The 22,398-nt window shown below is 44.6% G+C and overlaps 1 protein-coding gene and 1 long non-coding RNA gene across 4 annotated transcripts in view; one reads left to right on the top strand and one right to left on the bottom strand.

Moving 5' to 3' along the window:
* The window catches only part of LOC117351104, a 219,694-nt gene that overhangs the window by 98,767 nt on the left and 98,529 nt on the right, over positions 1 to 22,398 (bottom strand). The gene's annotated exons all lie outside the window — the stretch shown is intronic.
* The window catches only part of PDZRN3 (PDZ domain containing ring finger 3), a 216,293-nt gene that overhangs the window by 180,480 nt on the left and 13,415 nt on the right, over positions 1 to 22,398 (top strand). For all 3 annotated transcript variants that reach the window (XM_033925873.1, XM_033925875.1, XM_033925874.1), the window contains 3 exons: positions 11,918 to 12,171; positions 17,303 to 17,390; positions 21,214 to 21,312. In XM_033925873.1, the coding sequence (XP_033781764.1) occupies positions 11,918 to 12,171; positions 17,303 to 17,390; positions 21,214 to 21,312 (441 nt within the window). The remainder of the gene's footprint in view (positions 1 to 11,917; positions 12,172 to 17,302; positions 17,391 to 21,213; positions 21,313 to 22,398) is intronic.

The raw sequence follows: 22,398 nt of genomic DNA, 5'->3' as shown, positions 1-22,398 counted from the left end.
CCAAAGAATATGCCTGAGATCTATTTAATGAAAGCAGTGCATGCAAATAGATCTCATGCATATTCTTGGGGAAATCCTGAAAACCCGACTAGATTGCGGTCCTCGAGGAGGGATTTTGACACCCCTGTTTCTATGACCTATAACTTAATTTCTTAAAACAGCCATCAGGGAACAAACAGAAATACAAAAGAATGGCCATACTGGGACAGACCGATGGTCCATGCACTCCAGTATCCTTCTTCCAACAGTGGCCAATCCGGTTCATAGACAACCCCGCGAAAGACAAAGGCGCGCGCCGACAACTGAGCGCAAGACGGAGGCGCGCGCCAAAGAAAATTACAGTTTTTAGGGGCTCCGACAGGGGGTTTTGTTGGGGATCCCCCCCAGTTTACTTAATAGAGATCGCGCCGGCATTGTGGGGGGTTTGGGGGGTTGTAACCCTCCACATTTACTTAACTTTTTCCCTAAAAACAGGGAAAAAGTGAAGTTTTCAGTAAAATGGGGGGTTACAACCCCCCAAACCCCCACAACGCCCCCACAACGCAGCGCGATCTCTATTAAATAAAGTGGGGGGTTCCCCCCCCCACACCCCCTCCGTCGGAGCCCGAAAAACAGTAATTTTCAGCGGCGCGCGCCTCCGCGCTGCACTTAATTGTCTGCGCGCACCTTTGTCCCGGCGCGCTTTTGACCTGACACCGCCAATCCAGGTCACAATTACCTAGGCAAGATTCCGGAATGCCAAAGAGTACCAGGATTCCCCAAAAGTCTCTTAGGCCATTCATATTTCCTGGCTTAAATAAGAACATGGAAATCTCTCCTGCCCTGTTTTTTTTTTTTTTTTTTCTGCAAGTTTTCAAACATTTGCTGGGAAGAATTTGCAGGAATTATGTGTAGTCTCTGTTTATTATAACTGGGAGAATTAATGCTTCAATAAATGCCATTGCAAAAGGTCCGGTAAAGCCGTCTCCATAAGTCCTTGTAAGTAAGAGCACAAAGAGGATTATTATATAGTAAGTCCCGGTCTTTATCCCTTCCTCATCCGTAGATAATTCAGGCAGATCCTCTTCATTAGGGGCTTTGGCGCTCTGCTCTATAATTTCTTTCTTTGGGCCACTGTGAGCTGAATAGAGCGGAACAATGGCCTTCCCTTTTAGTAAACGCTTATTTTATTCCAACTTTAATCACATGATGAAAATAAATCGGGACATTTTGGCCCAGATTCTATAACGAGCATCTTTGTCGGCGGCCCCCTTAAAATCAAGCGACAGTGCCATTTATAGATTTGCGCCTTCGGGAAAGGTAAGCGCCGGAAATGTAGGTCAGGGTTTTCAAGGCTACATTTCCAGCGCCATTGGCATTAGGTTCCATAAAGCGTTTCCATAGGTGCGATTCCGGCGCCGTTTTTTTTTTTTTAGGTGCCAGCATTCGCCTTGAAATTTGTTTTAAGGTTGCTTTACAACTGCGTTTTTGCTGGCGCCTAAGTTGAGACGCTGTTTGTAGAATAGGAGCCGTGGAGGGGCATTTTCAAAACATACGTCTTAAGTCCGATTTGGATGTATGGCACTAGACGTCCAAAGTCGGCTGTAAGAGAACGCCTATTTTCGAAAGGCAAACCACCATACGTCGAGAAATTTTATTTTTTTTAAATCCTCTATCTGGACGTCCAGGACGTCTATCTTTATACCACATTTTTGAACAAAATTTCATCCAAGTCCCAAACGGCCAGAACAGGACCATTTGGACATGGGAGTGGCCAATCCTGTAGTGGACGGGCCACTCAGACATGGCAACAGAGCAGTGGAGTACCTTAGAGGGCAGGGTGCCAGATAAACATCTCACCAGAACTCCCTTATAGGTTACGATGAGCCCCCCAAACCCACTATACCCACCTGTCTACAACCCCAATAGCCCTTATGGCTGCAGGTGGCACCTAAATGGCAGTAGAGTAGGGTTTTGGAGGGTGCACATAAGAACATGAGAATTGCTCTACTGGGACAGACCAAAAGGTCCACCAAACCCAGTATCCTGTTTCCAACAGTGGCCAACCCAGGTCCCAAGAACCTAGGCTAGATCCCAAGTAGTAAAACAGTTTCTATGCTGCTTATCCTAGGAATAAGTAGTGGATTTCCCCAAGTCCATCTCAATAATAGATTATGGACTTCTCTTTCAGGAAATTACCCAAACCTTTTTTAAACCCTGCTAAGCTAACTGCTTTCACCACGAATTCCAGAGTTTAATTACACCATAAATGTAGTGGTTAGAGTGGCTTTTGGGTCCTCCTCTCTATGGTTCACTAGCCCACCCCCCCAGGCTATTTTTAAGACACTTGTGTGCAGCTCTACTCTAGCTTTCCTATACCAGGTGCTGATGTTCTGGAGACAGGATGTATGTTTATATTCTGATCTTTGTGGGTGTGAGGGGGGTCCATGAGCACTGGGAGAGTGTGGGGGTGTCTTATCTGGATGCACGCAGTGGTCATCTGCTCAGTTTGGGCCCCCTTTGTGGCAAATAGACTCTTCTAAAACAGGTCTAGTTCCAAGCGTTATAAGTTCCGTCCAGGATGTCTTGCAAAATGTTTGATTCTCGCTGCAAGACGTCCACGTCTAACCCACCCTTGAGACTGCCCATAACATGCCTCCGCCACGCCCATCTCATGCTCTGAACGTACAGAGGCTGGAACGCCTCACTTAGATGTACAGAAAGACGGTTTTGATTATCAGCACTCGGATGTCCTGGCGATTAGGATTTAAGATGCTTTTTGGGCGTCTATGTCTTTTGATTATGGGCCTCTTAGGGATGCTTTGTGGATTGTGTGCTTACCACTGCAGTCCAAGTGATCAACTTGTATAATATAAACCTACTAACTTGACATTCTGAAGACAACAGACATGGATGAGAGAGAGAGAAGGTTATCCATTCCATCTACTTCTCCGCTACCATGGATAATAAAGTCTGCTTGACTCTCAAATTATGTGATTTCCCGATTCTTGCAAAGCAGCTGTTCACTTGCAGCTGCTCTATTTTAGAGGGGCAGGAAAGCACCTGCGCTCTGGAACTACATTCTCTTCCAGTTTTGTTTCTTTAGCTGAAATGTGTGCACCCGTACCATAGCAGGGAAAGAAGAGCTTTTTTTGCCTATTTATTTATCATTTCATTTTAAAATCGCTTTATTAGTTTTTAATGCAACAATACAAGGAAAGTAAATACACGTGTGGAACGATGCTTTAAGAACAATTATTCATATAATTGTGACAAAAGAAAAAGAGTCACTTAGAGGCATGAGCCAGTAATTAAAATCATGCTTACTTTCATGCACTGACTTTAAAGACTTGCCTCCCTAAAAACTGATTTTAGTTTACAGAACAGTCCAGATACTTTCACAGCCCCCCCTGGGACTTTGCATTAGCGCTCCAAGTGGGAGCATGAGTGCTTGTTCCTTGGAGAATAGCCAAGGGACAAAGGGCTAGATTCACTAAGCAAACCGATCGTGTACCGATTGGTTTGCGACCCGATTTTCCTCCGACCCCATTCACTAACCTCTGTGCCGATCCGATTCTGAGCCGTGCATGCAAATGAGGGGAAAAGGCATGCAAAATAGGCAGGCAGCGATTCACTAAACAAAAATCTTGAACACCGACTGGGCTGTGGCCGATCAACAAGAAGTGACTTCTGGGGACCAGTCTCTCACGTCCTTTCCGACTGTCCTGCCAGCCCTGCGGCCCTATTCATTTTGTCAAGTTCCAGTCACATGGCTCCGTGACGTTGCTCTCCATCGGGGACGACTTTTTACTGCATGTTCGCGATTGCTCAATCCAGCGCCAGTGCTCAATTTAAAATCCAGATTGCTTAAACACAAGAGAAAGCAATTGAACCGAATGTTTGTGATGTAAACATTGAAGAACCTGGTTAGGAAAGTTTGTTCGCGGCTGGTCGAAAAGGAACAATAAAGTTTAATGATGGTTCCTAATCTATCGTGGTCACAAACTGCATTAGTATGACCGGGTGGAGGCCCTGAGCACTTTATCAATATTTATAGTCATATATATTAATTAATACTGTGGATACAATACACAGAGCATTATAAAAATATTTTAAAAATATAAGAGAGTGGCCATTACAAGTTGTAGTAGGTATTAATATCGTGAATGCTCAAACTGAGATATATGCCTTACAGATTTGGGATCGTTGTTAACAAGCATCCGCCATATGGCTCTTGAGTGGCTGCCTAGGTTGAAGTAGACTTTTTATGGCTCCATAATGAATGATGCAGGCTGCAATGATTTTACAAAATACGAGTCCATGTGCTAAATTGGATGCAGACAGATTATAGGGGGAGGGGTCCTGACGAGAAGAGTGGTTGGGTCAAAGCCTGAAAGAAAAAAAAAAAAGCAGGGTGGTACAATAAAAAGCCACTTCAAAAGTATGATTTGTTGGGGGGGAGTTTTAAAAGGAGAGAACAGATGTATCCCCTCCTTAATTGGCACCGAGGAGGAGACCAGGTTTCTGGCTATTTTAAATAATGCGCTTTAATCATTACTGCCTTGCCATAAACTGGAACATTTAAATTAGAGAATGACACGGTGACAAAATTCATCACCGTTCCCGTCCCCGTGGATAACCGCAGGAAACCATCTTCATGTCATTCTTTAAGGAGAGAGGGAAGAATCAGAGTATGAATGGCCACAACCACTGACCCGCAAGCTTTGCTTTGAAGAATGCTGGTGTAGAAGGATTGAAGTTGAGATAGACACTACAGAATGACAGTGTCTGGTATCCAGAGCAGATATTGTGATGTCATAATGCCTCATTCCACCAGTGCCTAAGAGCCAACCTCATCAGTGATGTCACAATGGCTTCATTATCCTTGGCTCACATAAGAATCAATTATGAATGGCCACAACCACTGACCCTCAAGCCTTGCATTGAAGATTGCTGGTGTAGAAGGACCGAGGTTGAAATAGACACTAGAAAATGACATGGGATTATTTCCCGCGGTTATCCACGGGGACGGGAACGGTGATGAATTTTGTCACCGTGTCATTCTCTAATTTAAATAAACTGCTTCTGGAGTCCCAAAAAAAAGCAAATGAACTGCCCTCCCCCTTTTTAACAAAGCCACATTGCGGAGCAGCGCGAGCAACGGGCCAACGCGGCATGTCGCTCGCGCTGCTCGGCAGTGTGGCTTTGTAAACGGAGGGGAAAATGAAGGGACTGGTAGAAAAAAAAAAGGTGAAGTCCTTTGGGACATTGACCGCGCCTTGCCCTCACTCAGACACGTGGCCCCGCCCCAGGCCGCTCTCGGGCCCTGCCTCGTTCCGCCTCCCGGCCCCACACATACCTCGTCTCTTCGGGCCAGGTCTGGAACGCATCTGCCCACGCGTGGAGGCGGCGTGATGACGTCGCACGCGTGCATTTGATGTCACCACGTCGCTTCCGTGCACGCGTGTGATGTCTCCGCGCCGCGCCAGACTTGGCCCCAATCTTACCAGCTTATCAAAATCCAGACAAAGTACTGTATATATATTTGTAAGGAGTTTTTATAATGAGACTGAGGCAATAGGCAGTAGGTGGGCAAGAGAGAGATACTGGTGGCAACGTCCCTTTTAAGCAGCATCGGAATCTGCTGCCCGTGTTGTAACCATGGAATTGGCAAAAGCCAAAGGAAAACCCAACAGTGCCTCATTTTCTTATCAGTTGACTCGCATTTTACAACCTTCCGTCATATGCCACATCCACACATGCCAGACCATTTTCGAACTTTGAATGGCACGCTTTTCGCCATCCTGTCCTGTAGCATCTCATTGCCCAGATAGATTGTGAGCCTGCCAGGACAGGGAAACATGATTGCGTACATAAATAAATTCATGTAAACTGTTCTGAGCTCCCCTGGGAGAACGGTACAAAAAAATTGAATAAATGGTGTGAAAAGTTTCAGCATCTGATCAGCAGAGCTGGAATTGTGACATCATAATGCCTCATTCCACCAATAAGAGCCAACCTCAGTGATGTCACAATGGCTTGATCGTCCTACACTCGGATCACTTTTGCTACATTTTGATTTCTAGAGTGGCGCAGTGGTTAAAGCTACAGCCTCAGCACCCTGAGGTTGTGGGTTCAAACCCACGCTGCACCTTGTGACCTTGGGCAAGTCACTTAATCCCCCCATTGCCCCAGGTACATTAGATAGATTGTGACCCCACGGGGACAGACAGGGAAAAATGCTTGAGTACCTGAATAAATCCATGTAAACCATTCTGAGCTCCTCTGGAAGAACAGTATAGAAAATTTAATGAATAAATAAATAGTGTGAACAGTTTCAGCCTCTGATAACCAGAGCTGGAATTGTGACATCATAATGCCTCATTCCACCAATAAGAGCCAACCTCAGTGATGTCACAATGGCTTGATTGTCCTACACTCGGATCACTTTTGCTACATTTTGATTTCTAGAGTGGTGCAGTGGTTAAAGCTACAGCCTCAGCACCCTGAGATTGTGGGTTTAAACCCATGCTGCTCCTTGTGACCTTGGGCAAGTCACTTAATCCCCCTATTGCCCCAGGTACACTAGATAGATTGTGAGCCCACTGGGGCAGACATGGAAACATGCTTGAGTAACTGAATAAATTCATGTAAACTGTTTATTTATAGATCTTCTCTGTGGTGTATCATTAAGGCAGGGGTGTCCAAACCTTGGTCCTCATCAGGTCAGGTTTTCAGGAGTTCCCAAATGAATATGCATGAGATCTATTTGCATACAATGGAATCTATGGAAAATATGAATAGAACGAAAAATCTCCGCTTAATCAATTTCCCAGTAACTCATTTATTGTCAACTGAAATTTTATTAAGGAAGTTTTTTAAAGAAATACTGGGATTGGCAAATGCGGAAAATTTTCCAATAAATAACTATTATTATATTCCTCAAAAAAAAAAAATAGAATCTGCCCAGGAGGTGGACCAGTTGGTCACGACAGAAGTAAATTTGACTGAATTTTTGGAAGATACTCAGGATGTGATCCAGAGTCGGTCCACCCTGGTGATAACATGCATGAGTGAGATAGATAAGATGTTAATAATGAAACTTTATTTTAAAAACAGGTTAATGAAATTTTGTGGTTAGGATTTTTCCAGATGTCTCTAGAGCCACTCAGTTAAGAAGGTAAGAGTTTTTGAAGTTAAAGGTTAGAGTTTTGGCTCTAGAGGCATCTTTCTACCTGAAATTTCCTTGTAAATGTTGGGTAAAGCTCCAGGATATTGAGTATGTTTTTTGGGACCCCATTCAATTACAACAATTTTTAGTTATGAGAGAACAAAAATGATTTGTTTCATTAGTTGAGAAAATAGAGGAGAAAAATTAGTATTCCAATTAAGTAAGGAATGGTTCAAGGTTCGTTGAGATGAACTGAGAACTATTGTCCTTTATCTTTTCTTGAAAATTTGTTTTGTATAGAAATTGTAACAAGTTTCCCCATAATGTGGGCTTGAAAAGGAATTATGTATGTATGAATGATTATGTATTGCTTGAGAGATTTCCTTTTTTTCCTTTTGAATTATTGGATATTATAAGTATTCAAAATTATAATAAAATTAAAACAAAAAACAATGGAAGCAGTCCTTGCAAATATTTGTCCAGAGGAGATGAGCAAAGTGGAAAGATGAACAAAACCTACCTGAGATAAGCTGAGGGGATTGTCCCTTATCAGGTAGTTAAGGAATAACTAAGGAACTGCGGGCCCCGTGAAGAATTTTGCGCGGCCCTGGTCGAGGGCAATGCAGTGTTTTCCTCTGCTGCCCCCTGGTGTTTACTGTCTCGTCGGCTCCCTCCTCCGTCTTGCTGTAGCGTTTGTGTGGCCCCAGAAAAAATTTTTTCGTCCAATGCAGCCCAGGGAAGCCAAAAGGTTGGACACCCCTGTGAGCATCCCACAAGGAACTACATTAGAGGAGCCTTGCGGTGTTTTTCCATCATCATATTCTCCATTTCTGTTTTCATATGTTATATACTGTAAGGAAGACTTTGTTGTCTGTGATCGTTTTAATTGATAAGAGCTGCAAATGACGTATCGCTTTCACCGATATTTGGCATTGCATCTGGTAGCCTAGATAAGAGTCTGATGCCTTCAAGAAGGGCAGCGTAAACTTGCTTTAGTATCAGTTTGCAGAGATTTATGTCTCTGTCCTGAGTGCAGTGCCTCGTCCCAGGTACACAAGGCTTCACGACAATGGAAATCTATGGCTAGAAGGCTGGGTATTTATAGCAGATCTGCTTTCATCTACTGGAACGCGAAGGGGCAGTTTGACGCTGATTTTCTTCCCCCCCCCCCCTTTACGTCAAGGCCGCTTTTGCCAAGGTTGGAAAGAGGCCGGTTTCCATATTTAATGGCCATTTGCTAATTGTGCAATTAGCGTCCGACTGTCGTAAATATTACCGCTTGGGCCCTGAGGTCCTGGATTCTCCGAAAGGCGCCATGGGTGGCGGCCACCTTTAAAAAGCGGTTGCTGATCGCGTGTCAGTCACGCGGTGGTGCCGTTTAGAGAATCGCACCCCCGGCAAAGGTAGGCACCAGAAATGTGGGCCAGGGTGGGGGGGTTTCAAGGCGCCCGCCTTGGACACTTTTGCCATGCCTGCAGTGGCATTACGCGTCATAAAGCGTCTATGTAGGCACGATTCCGGCACTGTTTCTAAGTGCTTGGAAATATCATTTACAAGCACTTTACATCGCCATTTTTCTCTTAACTTAGGCGCCAGCAGGGACCCTACCAACATCTAAGCTAAGCCATCATTTATAGAGTATGGGCCTTGCTGCCATCCGGCAGCTCTTCCTCTGATGTCACTTCGTAGGCACGGGTCCAGGTTGCACGCAGCTTGCGCCTTGCAATATAGTTATGGCGTCTGTTTCTTCAGTAATTCTGAATTATGGATGTGGGAGTTTATCTCCCAGCCAATAAAGGGTTCTTTGACATTACAAAAGAAGCCGTTTATCAATATTTTCATGGCACGGGTTGTACTGTGACAAATGGTGTCAAGGACGCACGACAAAACCGAGGGGTAGAGTGTAAGAGGACATGGTGTTTTTTCCCATCTTTGTCCAATAAACAAGCATGTTTTGGTAGTGTTTATCAGTGAAAACCAGAAGCCAATTAGTATCAAAGGAGAATTCTAATGGTTCTTTCTCAGAAAACCACGCGAGTTGCGACGATGCATTTTTTAAATACCATTTCAACTTTAAAACTGCAACACAAACCTACTCACCCTCCACCCTATCCTCTCCCCATACACAGCAAAACTTTTTGCATTGCTGGTGTCTTGGTTTATTGAAGATTGTGTGGTGCGGTGGTTGAAGCTACAGCCTCAGCACCCTAGGGTTGTGGGTTCAAACCCCGTGCTGCTCCTTGTGCCTCTGGGCAAGTCACTTAATCCTCCATAGCCCCAGGTACGTTAAGATAGATTGTGAGCCCACCGGGACAGACAGGGAAAATGCTTGAGTACCTGACTGTAAACACCGCTTAGATAACCTTGATAGGCGGTATATATAAAAACCTAATAAAAACAGTGCAGTAAAGTAAACTTTGGACGTCACCAGACGGACATTTGTTTTTCCTCAATGATATATTATAACTTGAATGTGGAATCACAAACAGAACTTGAAATGAAATATATGTGGTGAACCACAGATCCTGCTTTCCAGGACAGAAATTTGTCCTTTTGAGGAAATGTCCGTGAGTCCAGACGGCTTTTCAAAACCCGGCACTTTGTTTGGGTTTTGGAAAAGCTTTCCTCCACATCGCGTCGGGCATGCGCAGATGCTCTCCTGCCCGATGAGAGCAGACAGCGGGGGAGGGGGGAGCAGGATTGGGGGGTGTGATGAGGCGGGGATGGGTGGAACCGGACAGGCCTGGGGACAGGTCTAGGGGTCCAGATTTTCCAAACGGAAAATCTGGTAACCCTAAATTTGCTAATAGTTTGTTTTTGTGCATTTTTCCCTTGGCTGTTTCGGGGGGGGGGGGGGTCCCAGAAATGGTCCTAAAAGATAGACACACTGAGCTGAAAAACATGGAATTTTTTTTTTTTTTTTTAAAAGGCTGGATGTTTTTCTTATTTGAAAATGCCCCTCCACATCAGTTTAATATACGAGCAAACATGAGTTGATTAATACACATTAAAAAGTTCTAATAAACATTTTTTAAAAATATTTGAATATTTAAAAAAGACAAAACTTGTGAAAAAAAGATAGAATTCAGTTATTTCCACTAATAGTGATAGGCTGTCGTTGAAAATGGTTTATACCAGGTCAAGTCAGTTTCAAAGAAAAACTTCCCTAGAAAGCAATTGTGAGTTTGATAGGAAACAAAACCACTGTGGAGAAGGTGATGTTATTGAAAATACAGTCCAATAAACCACATGAAGAGATACCTGGGACCCAAGTTGTTGGCGACCATGGACCCGTGTTTCGACAAAACTGAATTCCTCAGGGGTCCCTGGAGCTCCTAATGCAAAAACGCGTGGATCAAAGACTACAAACTCTTTAAGAACAGTTCCTCGGGAAATGCGAAAGATGGCAACCCAAGATTCTGAAAATTCCTCTCTCGCACTGACTGCAGTTTCTCTTGTACGGTTGCTGTATAAGGAGAATTTGTGGCTGTCCTTTCTAGCCAGTTATTAGCTGACTTAGCATGGCTTCTACTTCATTGCAATGAGTTTGTAGTCTTTGATCCACGCGTTTTTTCCTTAGGACCTCCAGGGACCCCTGAGGAAGACAGTTTTGTCGAAACACGGGTCCACAGTCGCCAACAACTTGGGCCCTAGGTATCTCTTCATGTGGATTATTGGACTGTATTTTCAATAACATCACCTTCTTCACAGTGGTTTTGTTTTCGTCAGACTTCTGGTGTTGAGATAAGATGAAAAAAAATGTATGATACGCTGAAGGAAAAGGTTCCAAAAGTGGGGTTATAAATAATAGAGGTAAGGGCTGTAGAAGTTTGGAGGAGCAACTTTCATTTTGAATGAGACTACGGAATATTGTTCACGGCTTTGATGTTTTTCATGTTCTACAGCCTAAAAACTGCAGGTATTACATTACATTACATTTGTGATTTCTATTCCGCCTGTGCCTTGCGGTTCTAAGCGGATTACAGTTAAAAGAGATCAGGACATTACCGAGAGAATTACATTACAACGATTTAAGTAAATTACATGTTGTGGTATAGAAATACAAGTATAAGATATCTGGATTTATCGATAGAATAGCTTGACAGGGTTCAAGTAGTTACAAGGTTCAGTGGGGAAAACAATATAGGCAACTGAAGAAAGATACCTAACTTTGAAGGAATCAGTTGAGTGGATACCTAAGGGAGATGCTTATTTAGGAGTTTGGATATTTTTGGTAAATGAGGTTCAAGGGGATGACTAGTGTGTTATTTGCTGGGGAGAGTGCATGTGTGATTGGGGAGGGGAATATTAAGTAAGGACATGTTTTTTGAAAAGAAATGTTTTGATTTCTTTCCGAAACACTTTTTTCAATAAACATTTCTCACTTCTTAAAGATGTTTTTAGTCCATACCTTAGGCCAGGGGTGTCAAAGTCCCTCCTCGAGGGCCGCAATCCAGTCGGGTTTTCAGGATTTCCCCAATGAATATGCATGAGATCTATTTGCATGCACTACCTTTCATTGTATGCTAATAGATCTCATGCATATTCATTGGGGAAATCCTGAAAACCTGACTGGATTGCGGCCCTTGAGGAGGGACTTTGACACCCCTGCACTATCGTGTGGTATAAATAAGTCACATACCACATTACTCCACTTTCGTTAACTTTTCACTCTGGGTCACAAACGTATGTTTGATGCATCAGCCTTCCATTCCTACAGGCACTGGAGTGTGCTAATTCTACCTTCTTGAATTTTTTTTCCTACAGGTAAATGGAAAAGATTTATCTCGAGCAACTCACGACCAGGCCGTTGAAGCATTTAAGACCGCCAAAGAGCCAATTGTGGTGCAGGTGCTCAGGAGAAGCCCCCGCAACAAAATGTTTACCCCTTCGCCCGAGTCGCAGCTGGTGGACGTGAGCACTCAGACCGACATCACCTTTGAACACATCATGGCTCTGACGAAGATGAGTTCGCCTACCCCAGCGGTCACAGTTCTAGATCCCTACCTCTTGCCTGAAGAGTAAGTAGTCTGAATCAGTGTCTTCAGTGTTGGTCAGACTTAAGTATGTTTCTCTGAGTCCCTGGCAAATATTATTCCTATCGACTTTGAGCTTTGTTCTAAATGTTTGTTTCCTTGGCCTGGAAAGTGCTGGGAGTTTTTTTTTTTATGATTCTTGTTCCAAATGTAATAGATGATATACTTTTCACAGCATTATTTCATCGTCTTCATGTTCTCCTTATATTAATACGATGAACAAGAATTATTCGAAAAGGGATGGTTTACAGGAATGTTATAATGCTTCTGTATCGCTCAATGATGCGACCTCACCTTGAGTATTGGGTTCAGTTCTGGTCTCCTTATCTCAAAAAAGATATGGCGGCACTAGAAAAGGTTCAAAGAAGAGCGACTAAGATGATAAAGGGGATGGAACTAGAGGTCTGCACGGGAACGGGGATCGCGGGAATCCCCCCCTAATCCACGGGACTCCCACGGGGACCCCCCTCTGGCCCATGGGACTCCCATGGATACCCCCTTCTAGCCAACGGGATTCCCAAGGGGATGGAAGGCGTTGGAAGCAGGGTTTGTTCATATAATGGACACGTCAGCTTTAGTAAAAGACGGGCTTTATAAGTTAATTACCTGAACAGAAAACAAAAAAAGGGTTCCACCAAAGAGATTCCACAAGGAAAACAGCAGCGTAAATACAAAAGAAACTGTGGAATTGATGATCCTGTCAGAAGTAATTGCTGCTTTTTATGGGGACGGGCGGGGATGGAGGTAATTCCTTGCGGGGATGGGTGGGGACGGAGAGGATCCTGACGGGGACGGGTGGGGACGGAGAGGATCCTGGCGGGGATGGGTGGGATTTCTGTCCCCGTGCAACTCTCTAGATGGAACTCCTCTCGTATGAGGAAAGACTAAAGAGGTCCCTTTGCAACTTCCTGGGTAACTGACCCAACCTCTTGTAATGTAATCCAACCTTGAACTGAAAGGCGGAATAGAAAACCTGAGTTAACATGACATAACATTGCATAATACACTTTGTTAGGCCTTGTTCATTTAAAAAAAAACAGGTCTAGCCCACAACGTCCAAATAGTGGCCCTGGACGTTTTGGAGAATGTTTGATCGTCGCTGTAAAACGGCCAAGCGCTAAACCCACCTCTAACACGCCCCCTAAAAATTTAGATGCACTGGAGTTAAAACAACCAGAAAGACGACATCTAAAAAAAAAAAATCCGCTTTGAAAATACCCACTTGGACGTTTTAACTAGAAAGACGTCCAAATGCAGGTTCGATCTCAGCACCGCTTCTTGTGATCCTGGGCAAGTCACAGAACCCTCCATTGTCCCGGGTATCATAGTTAGGTTGTGAGCCTGCGGGGACAGGTAGGGAAAATACTTAAGATATCTGGTTTTAAAAATTTGTTCTCCGAGATAGTGCGCACATCTTTACTGTAATGTGGCCTCCAGAATTGCACACAGTACTCCAGATGAGGTCTCACCATGGCCCTGTACAACGGCATTATGACTTCAGGCTTTCGGCTGACGAAACTTCTGTTGATCAGCCGAAAGCCTGAAGTCATAATGCCGTTGTACAGGGCCATGGTGAGACCTCATCTGGAGTACTGTGTGCAATTCTGGAGGCCACATTACAGTAAAGATGTGCGCAGAATTGAATCGGTTCAGCGGACGGCCACCAGGATGATCTCGGGGCTCAAGGGTCTCTCGTACGAAGAGAGACTGAACAAATTGCAGCTCTACACTCTTGAGGAACGTAGGGAGAGGGGAGACATGATCGAAACATTTAAGTACCTCACGGGACGTGTCGAAGTGGAAGATGATATTTTCTTTCTCAAGGGACCCTCGGCCACAAGAGGGCACCCGCTCAAACTCAGGGGCGGAAAATTTCATGGCGACACCAGAAAGTATTTCTTCACAGAGAGAGTGGTTGATCATTGGAACAAGCTTCCAGTGCAGGTGATCGAGGCAGACAGCGTGCCAGACTTTAAGAATAAATGGGATACCCATGTGGGATCCCTACGAGGGTCAAGATAAGGAAATTGGGTCATTAGGGCATAGACAGGGGGTGGGTAAGCAGAGTGGGCAGACTTGATGGGCTGTAGCCCTTTTCTGCCGTCATCTTCTAGGTTTCTATGTTATGTCAAGTCAAATGCCGATAAACAATAGTTAAGTTGTGATGAAGCTATTCAATGACACTTAACCCGAGGGTAGGTTTACCAGACGTCTGGATTTGCCCGGACATGTCTGGGGGTGTCCGGACGGCTTTTCAGAACCCGGCACTTTGGGTTTTTGAGATCGAACCTGCATTTGGACGTCTTTCTAGTTAACTATACTCGGTTCAACTCTCCGGGTACAGTACTTGAATTTCAGGCAGACCTGGCTAACTTCGTAGGTGCCACTAAACATTTGCCAGACGATATTCAGAGCGAGCTAACCGGCTGAGAGCAACCAGCGAAAGTTAACTGGCTTGTTGGCGGCAAACCGGTCGTGTTCAGCAACATGTAACAAGTTATTTGCGCTGAAAATGACCGGTTAGCACCGAACTTCAAGTTGGCTATGTCGGGAGCAGAGTGTGGTTAGGTGCCGATATTGAGACTAGCTGGCCAGTTTTGCTGCATAAATAAGAGTGTATAAATATACAATCTCCTCCCCCCCCCCTCTGATTTTATGAAGCCGCGTTAGCGTTTTTTTTATCGCCGGCCGTGGCGGTAAAAGTTCCAACGAGAAGTTTTACCGCCACGGCTGGCGATAAAAAAAACCTCGCTAATACGGCTTCAAAAAAGGGAGCCTTTATGTGCTAGCCCATGACTGGTTATTGACTTAACCCGGCGCTCGACTCGGTTTACAGCGGTTAGATAGGATGAAGAAAAATTTACAATGATTAAATAAAAACTAGAGAAGGTAATAGCAAAGTTTCGAAGAGATTACCGTATTTTCACATAGATAACGCGCACCCGTGTAAAACGCGCACACGGGTATAGCGCGCAAAAAACACATATTTATGTACATAAATTTTTATATACCGCGCACACCCGTATACCGCGCATGCTGCCCGACTCTCCTTTCGCCCGCCCCGACTCTCCTCTGGAGACCCTGACTCTGTTTTTGCCCACCCCGACTCTCCTTTCCTCCTTGAAGTCCTGTCCCTACCCTGAAAGCCTGATGCCCCCCCGACGTCCGACTCACCCCCCCGCAGGACCGCTCGCACCCCCACCCCGAAGGACCGCTCGCACCCCCACCCCAAAGGACCGCTCGCACCCCCACCCCGAAGGACCCGCTCGCACCCCCACCCCGAAGGACCGCTCGCACCCCCACCCGAAGAACCGCTCGCACCCCCACAGCCTCCCCCTCCTCCCCCATGGAGAAGCTGTCTACCTTGTTTCCGGATGCCAGCGAGCCCAGCTGTTTCCTCTGCCGGCGGTCCCGCCCCTTCTCTGAGCCCTGCTGTGCTGCTTTTTCTTCCGGCGGTCCCGCCCTTTCTCTGACATCAGAGAAAGGGCGGGACCACCTGAAGAGGAAGCAGCGCAATACAGGGCTCTGAGAAGGGGCAGGACCGCCGGCAGAGGAAGCAGCTGGGCTGGCATCCGGAAACAAGGTAGACAGCTTCTCCATGGGGGAGGGGGGGAGGCTGTGGGGGTGCGAGCGGTCCTTCGGGTGGGGGTGCGAGCGGTCCTTCCGGGTGATGAATCGGGCGTCGGGGGGGGGAAACTATGTAAAAAAAAATTTTGTACAACGCGCTCACACGTATAACGCGCAAGGGTATGCGCGGTTTGTAAAAACCACGTATAACGCGCGCGTTATATGCGAGAAAATACGGTAGTTTTCAAAATGTTTGGCGAAAAAAAAAAATTTTTAGAGATCTGCGGAAGGATCGGAACGAACTGGGGCTTTTAAAATAGCACAAATTCCAACGCCGAAGCCCATACAGGGCCCGGCCCTGAATTTTCAGTTTTACTACCGGTGGCTCAGTATCAGGGAGGGGGATTTGGATATTTGATGCAGGTTCCCAGATAGGGGCCAGCAGTAAATATCTTAGGTTTAATTTAGCTTGCGGCAGCCGATATTTAAAGAAATCCTGATCACCGCTGACTGAGTAGTGGCTGCTGTTCAGCTGTTTAAATAGTCCAATTTTATGTAGATTGTGTTTTTTTAAAAACTATGAATACCACACACTGACAAATGTCAGACTAAATAGTAATAATAATAGTTTTGGAGGCACTGGATAGAAAGAAGTAGTGCAAGACAAACTGACGTGAAAATGAATTTTGCTTAAATACTTGAAAATTAGAAGTTTTAATTGTGTCTAGTGTTCTTAAAAGTTTTATCATCATTTCATTATTTTTTTTTTTTATATTGTTTTTATTGAAAATGGCACGACGGCCCAGACAGGCAAATACAATCAATAAAATAACAGTAAGAACCAAGATTTATTGTCTGTAGCTCATGTAATAATTGACCGTACTGGTCTCAGACTGCTTTTGTCTACAATGGATATTACAATTTTTTGTCACCTTGCTCTCATCTGCTGTATCCAGCCCCTTGATTAGAATAGCGGAATATAAGTTCTGAAATTAGACCAAAACAGAGACTAGTTCCTCAAGGTTTGGCGTGCTTTTTCTTTTCTAATACTACTCGAATGGGTCCAGAGAAGAGAGACTATAATTGTTGAAGGACTGGAGGAATTGCCATACAGTGAGAGATTAGAGAAACTGGGCCTCTTCTCCCTTGAAAAGAGAAGACTGAGAGGGGACATGACTGAAACGTTCAAGATAATGAAAGGAATAGATTTAGTAGATAAAGACAGGTTGTTCACCCTCTCCAAGGTAGAGAGAACGAGAGGGCACTCTCTAAAGTTAAAAGGGGATAGATTCCATACAAACATAAGGAAGTTCTTCTTCACCCAGAGAGGTAGAAAACTCTTCCAGAGGCTGTTATGGGGGGAAACACCCTCCAGGGATACAAGACAAAGTTAAACAAGTTCCTGCTGAACCAGACGTACGCAGGTAAGGCTAGTCTCAGTTAGGGCACTGGTCTTTGACTTAAGGGCTACCATGGGAGCGGACTACTGGGCATGATGGACCACTGGTCTGACCCAGCAGCGGCAAATCTTATGTTCTTATGTTCTTAGGCATTCATCGGAACATGGATTCTATGACCCAACTGACTTCCTGGGAGTTCTTCAACAGGAGATGGACAGAGATGAGCTGGAATTAGAGGTAAATTGGGATATCGTTAATGCTTTTAGGAACAATGAAATCTCTATTATACAAAATGTCAACTCCCTGAGATTTGGTCCAGAGTGGTTGGCATTTTCAAAACTGGCCCCTGCAGGATTTTAATACCCAGCTACTTAATGCTGGTCTTTGAATACTGACCTGCTGTGAATATCCAAGCAGTGGCATAGTAAGGGGAGGTGGTGGGGAGGGGGTTGCGGACTGCCCCGAACACCATCTTGGTTGGAGTGCCGTCACCTTTCCGTCCCCCACTCCTCCTTGCCGTGTCTGCGCCTTCACTTCCCAGCCCCATATCTCAAGTTCTTCGCTCAACCTTCTGCTCACCCTCTGATGTCACTTCCGGGAACAGGAAGTGACATCAGAGAGAGAGCCAAGACCGGCGCAGGCAGCAAGTTGGAGATGCCTCTTGCACCGAGGTAGTTAAAGAGGTATGGGGGAAGGGAAGGGGTGCACGCAGATCTCCCCTCACCAAAACCAGCTGCTTTGCCAAAATATACTGCCCCTCTCAGTTTAGTTTAGGCAGTCCAGAATTCTGGGTGACAGTCCTTCTAAGCGATGTACATGATAAAAACATTACAGCAGTTATATTACAGGTTAAAATCTAGACAGAATTGGACAAGGATTAACTTGATACAAAAGAGACAGGGCAAAACTAGATAATGACACGGTGGCTGCCGAAACGGAGAGCAAAAAGAAGTGGTCGGCCGCGGGTACGGGGAGTTTTGAGATGCATCCTTTTCACTTATTCCTGGGTAAGCAAAATCAAATTTCAGCTCAGCCTGTTCCTATCTCAGTTGGGAATAAATGACAGTTCTCACCTAGTTAAGGATACCAGATGTCCAGGTTTTGAAAAGTCGTCCAGTCTCCCGGACATGTCCTCGAAAAAAAGGATGTGTCCGGGCAAATCCGTACATCTGGTAACCCTAACTTAAAACCATGCTATATTTACAAGTCAGTCATTGCGTCGCCTAAACCTACACATTCTTAATTTCGACTTTGATGTACTGCAGAGCGAGCAGCTCGTTGATATCAGCAGCTGAGCATTAGAAAACTATCCGTGAGTTGCTAGCGGGCCCTAAAGAGCTTTGACGAATCTTGGGCAAATCATAGAGACTAAGATCAATAGATGGGCCAATGCAATAACAAAGGCTTGACTGCGTTGCTTTTTTTTCTTGTTTACCCCTGGATAAACGTGGTCTAACGGACCACAAAGGTACTTGTTTCATTTATTGTAATGGGAATGTCGAAGGCAGCGAGAAAAATATCGGATCACAGCCTTCTGGGCTTCAGTAGCTCTATGCATGCTCTGAATTTCAAATAATTATGTGGGGCTCAGCCAGCCAAGCACAAAAACTCAAAATACCAGCTTTTTCAACTTCCCATGGTTCTCCTTAAACCATGGCTTTTGAGCCTTCTCTGCTCAGGGAAATCTCTTAATGGAGGCTCTCTCCTGCCCACAGGTACCCTTCTGAATGAATCCCAGACTGGGCATATGAAGCTCTTCCTGGCTGAGTCCCATCCCATGACATCAGAAGGGTAGCCTATCTATGCAGTTCAGCGCCACCTGCTGGATGAAGGATGACCTACACAATGCATCCAATGCATCTTGGATCTTGTAGTTTACCCACTAACAGGCCAGCATCCTCTGCTGCCCATTGATAAAATAACATCACTCGTGAGGGAGAATACCTGACTCCCTCACATCCGCAAAACGTTCAAAGTCGAAAGCAAACAAACAACCATTTTCGAAACTGGCAACACCACAAAAAGTCCAAATTTTGTTTTTGAAAATCCCCAACTTTATTCACCATTTTCGATCACAAAACTGTCCAAGTTAAAAACGTCCTAATGAAGACCATTTAGACTTGGGAGAGACCAGCAAGGCAGCTGGGCTGACAATGTGGGACCATGATGCTACCACACAGTAAATCAGAATGTAGGCAACTACATGTCTTTATCTAGACGCTCACATGACATGCCTCTTGAACATGTGAATATACAGAATACCAGCGCTATAACAAGTCAGTGTAACCTTACATCCCCTCCCTCATTCTATAAATTTTTACAACAACTTTTGCACTCACTTCCAAATTCCGTATATGACGCCTTAAGTTGTGCATGCAAATGGGTACGCACAGGCAATTTGCACGCACAACTTAATGAACAAGCCTAATTGGCACTGATAATTGGCAATAGATGCCTATTAATTGACACTAATTAGCATTAATTAGAAGTTACGCGTGGAATGTTGCAACTATTGGGGATTCCGCATGGAATGTTGTATTATTTGGAGATTCCGGAATCTTGTTACTCTTTGGGATTCCGCATGGAATGTTGTATTACTTGGGGATTCCGGAATATTGTTACTCTTTGGGATTCCGCATGGAATGTTGTATTACTTGGGGATTCCGGAATCTTGTTACTCTTTGGGATTCCGCATGGAATGTTGTATTACTTGGGGATTCCGGAATCTTGTTACTCTTTGGGATTCCGCATGGAATGTTGTATTACTTGGGGATTCCGGAATCTTGTTACTCTTTGGGATTCCGCATGGAATGTTGTATTACTTGGGGATTCCGGAATCTTGTTACTCTTTAGGATTCCGCAATGGAATGTTGCTACTCTTTGGGTTTCTGCCAGGAACCTGTGACCTGGATTGGCTACCTTGGATGCGCGTAGCTACTCGACTCAGCACGGAGTTTCTTCTTGGATTTGACGTGGAACTTTTGTATGGTACCAACCAGTGGGGGGGGACTCCTGATGCAGCCGAAACGCGGCCCTCGTCGAGTCCGTGTTCCACGTTGAATTTGTTTTACGTTTAATTGTGTCCATTGGATTTTACGATTGGTTACTAATAAAGGGGGTCTTTTACTGAGGCGCGCTAATGCGCCCATTATATTCTATAGGCGCGTTAGCATTTAGTAACCCCTCCCCCCCAAAGTGGGGTTGAAGACCAGGCACACTCTGTTGAAACAGAATACAGGGCTGGACAGATCGTTGGTCTGACCCAGTATGTCTATTCTTATGTTCATATTTGCAGTTGATCCCGCCTCCAGTGATTCCTTTCTAGATCTTAGACCTAATTAAAAGCAATAATTATAACCCCCCCCCCCCCCCCTCTTGGCAGCTCCCCGGCTGCTTGTTAACCGCGTTGCTTCCTTTAAACACTGCTGAATGTAGTTTTGTGTTCTCTGAATCTGCCGCAGGCTCTTTGGTGCGCCGCCCGCAGAGATGTCTCAATTTGCATTTTCCTGTTTACCCTGTGTTTTATAAATACCGCAAGGCTTTAAATTTAGTGTCTGAAACAAAGATTGTAACAGTGGTTGAACAGACCGATTGTTTGCTTGCCTTCTTTATTCTCGCCTGCTTTTTATTCAGTCTTTCAAAGTTACAGCGCTCTGAACAAGGCCGCTCATAAATATATGTTGAAGAAAGCCTCTGAGCCGTGCTTTGTGGCAGTGCTGGTGTACGAGTGTCTTCAAGTTCAGGGGGGGGTTATTGAAATAATACCTTTTGGAGCATGTTAACATTTGCTGTGTGAACGGCAAGTAATTTTTCTTTTGATAGATCAATAGCGGGACTATTTTGAAAATGACTTTATATCGACTGTAGGGTCAAAAATGCCCCTGTTATTGATCCCCTGATACATAATCACTTTTAGCTTAGCAAGTTAACCTATACAAGCGCGGAAAATGAAAAGAGGCCCAGGATATATCATTTAAAGAAAATATTTTCAGCGCTTCTGACAATTGGTCTCATAACCTTCCTGATAGCTCATTTTTGATGTTCTCTTTCCCTGGTCTAGGAAGTGGACCTGCATAGGATGAACAGCCAGGACAAGCTGGGCCTTACTTTGTGTTACAGAACAGATGACGAGGACCAGACAGGAATTTACATAAGCGAGGTACTTGGTGGGGATTTGGGGTACTGAACAGTTGAAACCTATATACCAGTATGCTCTTACAGTTATATACATGGTTGTACCAGTTCAATAAGTTAATTGTGTTAAAAGTAAGGCATTTTTCTTTTGGAATAAAATGGCAGGTAAGAACATTTGACTCGCCAAGTCAGTCAAATGTCATTCCTGCCTTAGGGGAAGTTGGAGAAAGACAAATAACTCATCTTGCCTCCATTGGTCCCCAGTTACAGATGCGATGCAAGTAAAAAATTGGTTAGGCCTTGAGCCTAGTGCTTCATCCATTTCACTGTCTGCCAGGCCATAGATCCCATGAGACCACCGACTTTCCCTTCACATCTTTGCAACACATAATCAAGCTAGGGAATCTGTTGCCAGAAGATATAGTAGGATTCAAAAGAGAACTGGTCGAGTTCCTGGAAGTGAAGCCAATAAAAACATAGTACATGAGGGCAGATAAAGACCTGAACTGTCCATCCAGTCTGCCCATTAGTTATACCCATTAAAAATACATGATTAAATTAACTTGTCTCTTCTTTGATATTTCTGGGTCACAAACTGTAAAGTCCACCTGGTATTGTCCTAGGTTCCAAATGCTGAAGTTGACGTCCAAGCTCACTCCAGCCCATCCAACCATCCTGTTTGCAGGATTTCTACCCTAAAGACTATCCAGTAACATCCTCATGTTCCAAGTTAGTGGAGTTCCCATTGATGCCCTCCCCAGCCCAGTCCTACACCAAATCATCACATATGGGACACAGACCATGCAAGTCTATCCAGTATCAGCCTTAGCTCATTAATTTACATTCTTCGTTTTCTAATTAGAGATCCTCTATGTTTAACCCACACTTTTTTAAATTCCATCACCGTTTTACTCTCCACCACTTCCCTCAGGAGGGCAATTCCAGGCAACTGCCACCCTATCCGTGAAAAAGAATTTCCTAACATTGATCCTGAGTCTTCCTCCTTGCAACCTCAAATTGTGCCGTCTAGTTTTACCATTTTCTCTTCTCTGGAAAAGATTTGGTTCTATATGAATACCTTTCCAGTATTTAAACGTCTATATCATATCTC

Source organism: Geotrypetes seraphini, chromosome 17, assembly GCF_902459505.1.
Source record: "Geotrypetes seraphini chromosome 17, aGeoSer1.1, whole genome shotgun sequence".
Classification (NCBI taxonomy): domain Eukaryota; kingdom Metazoa; phylum Chordata; class Amphibia; order Gymnophiona; family Dermophiidae; genus Geotrypetes; species Geotrypetes seraphini.
This window is presented reverse-complemented; position numbering and strand designations above follow the sequence as displayed.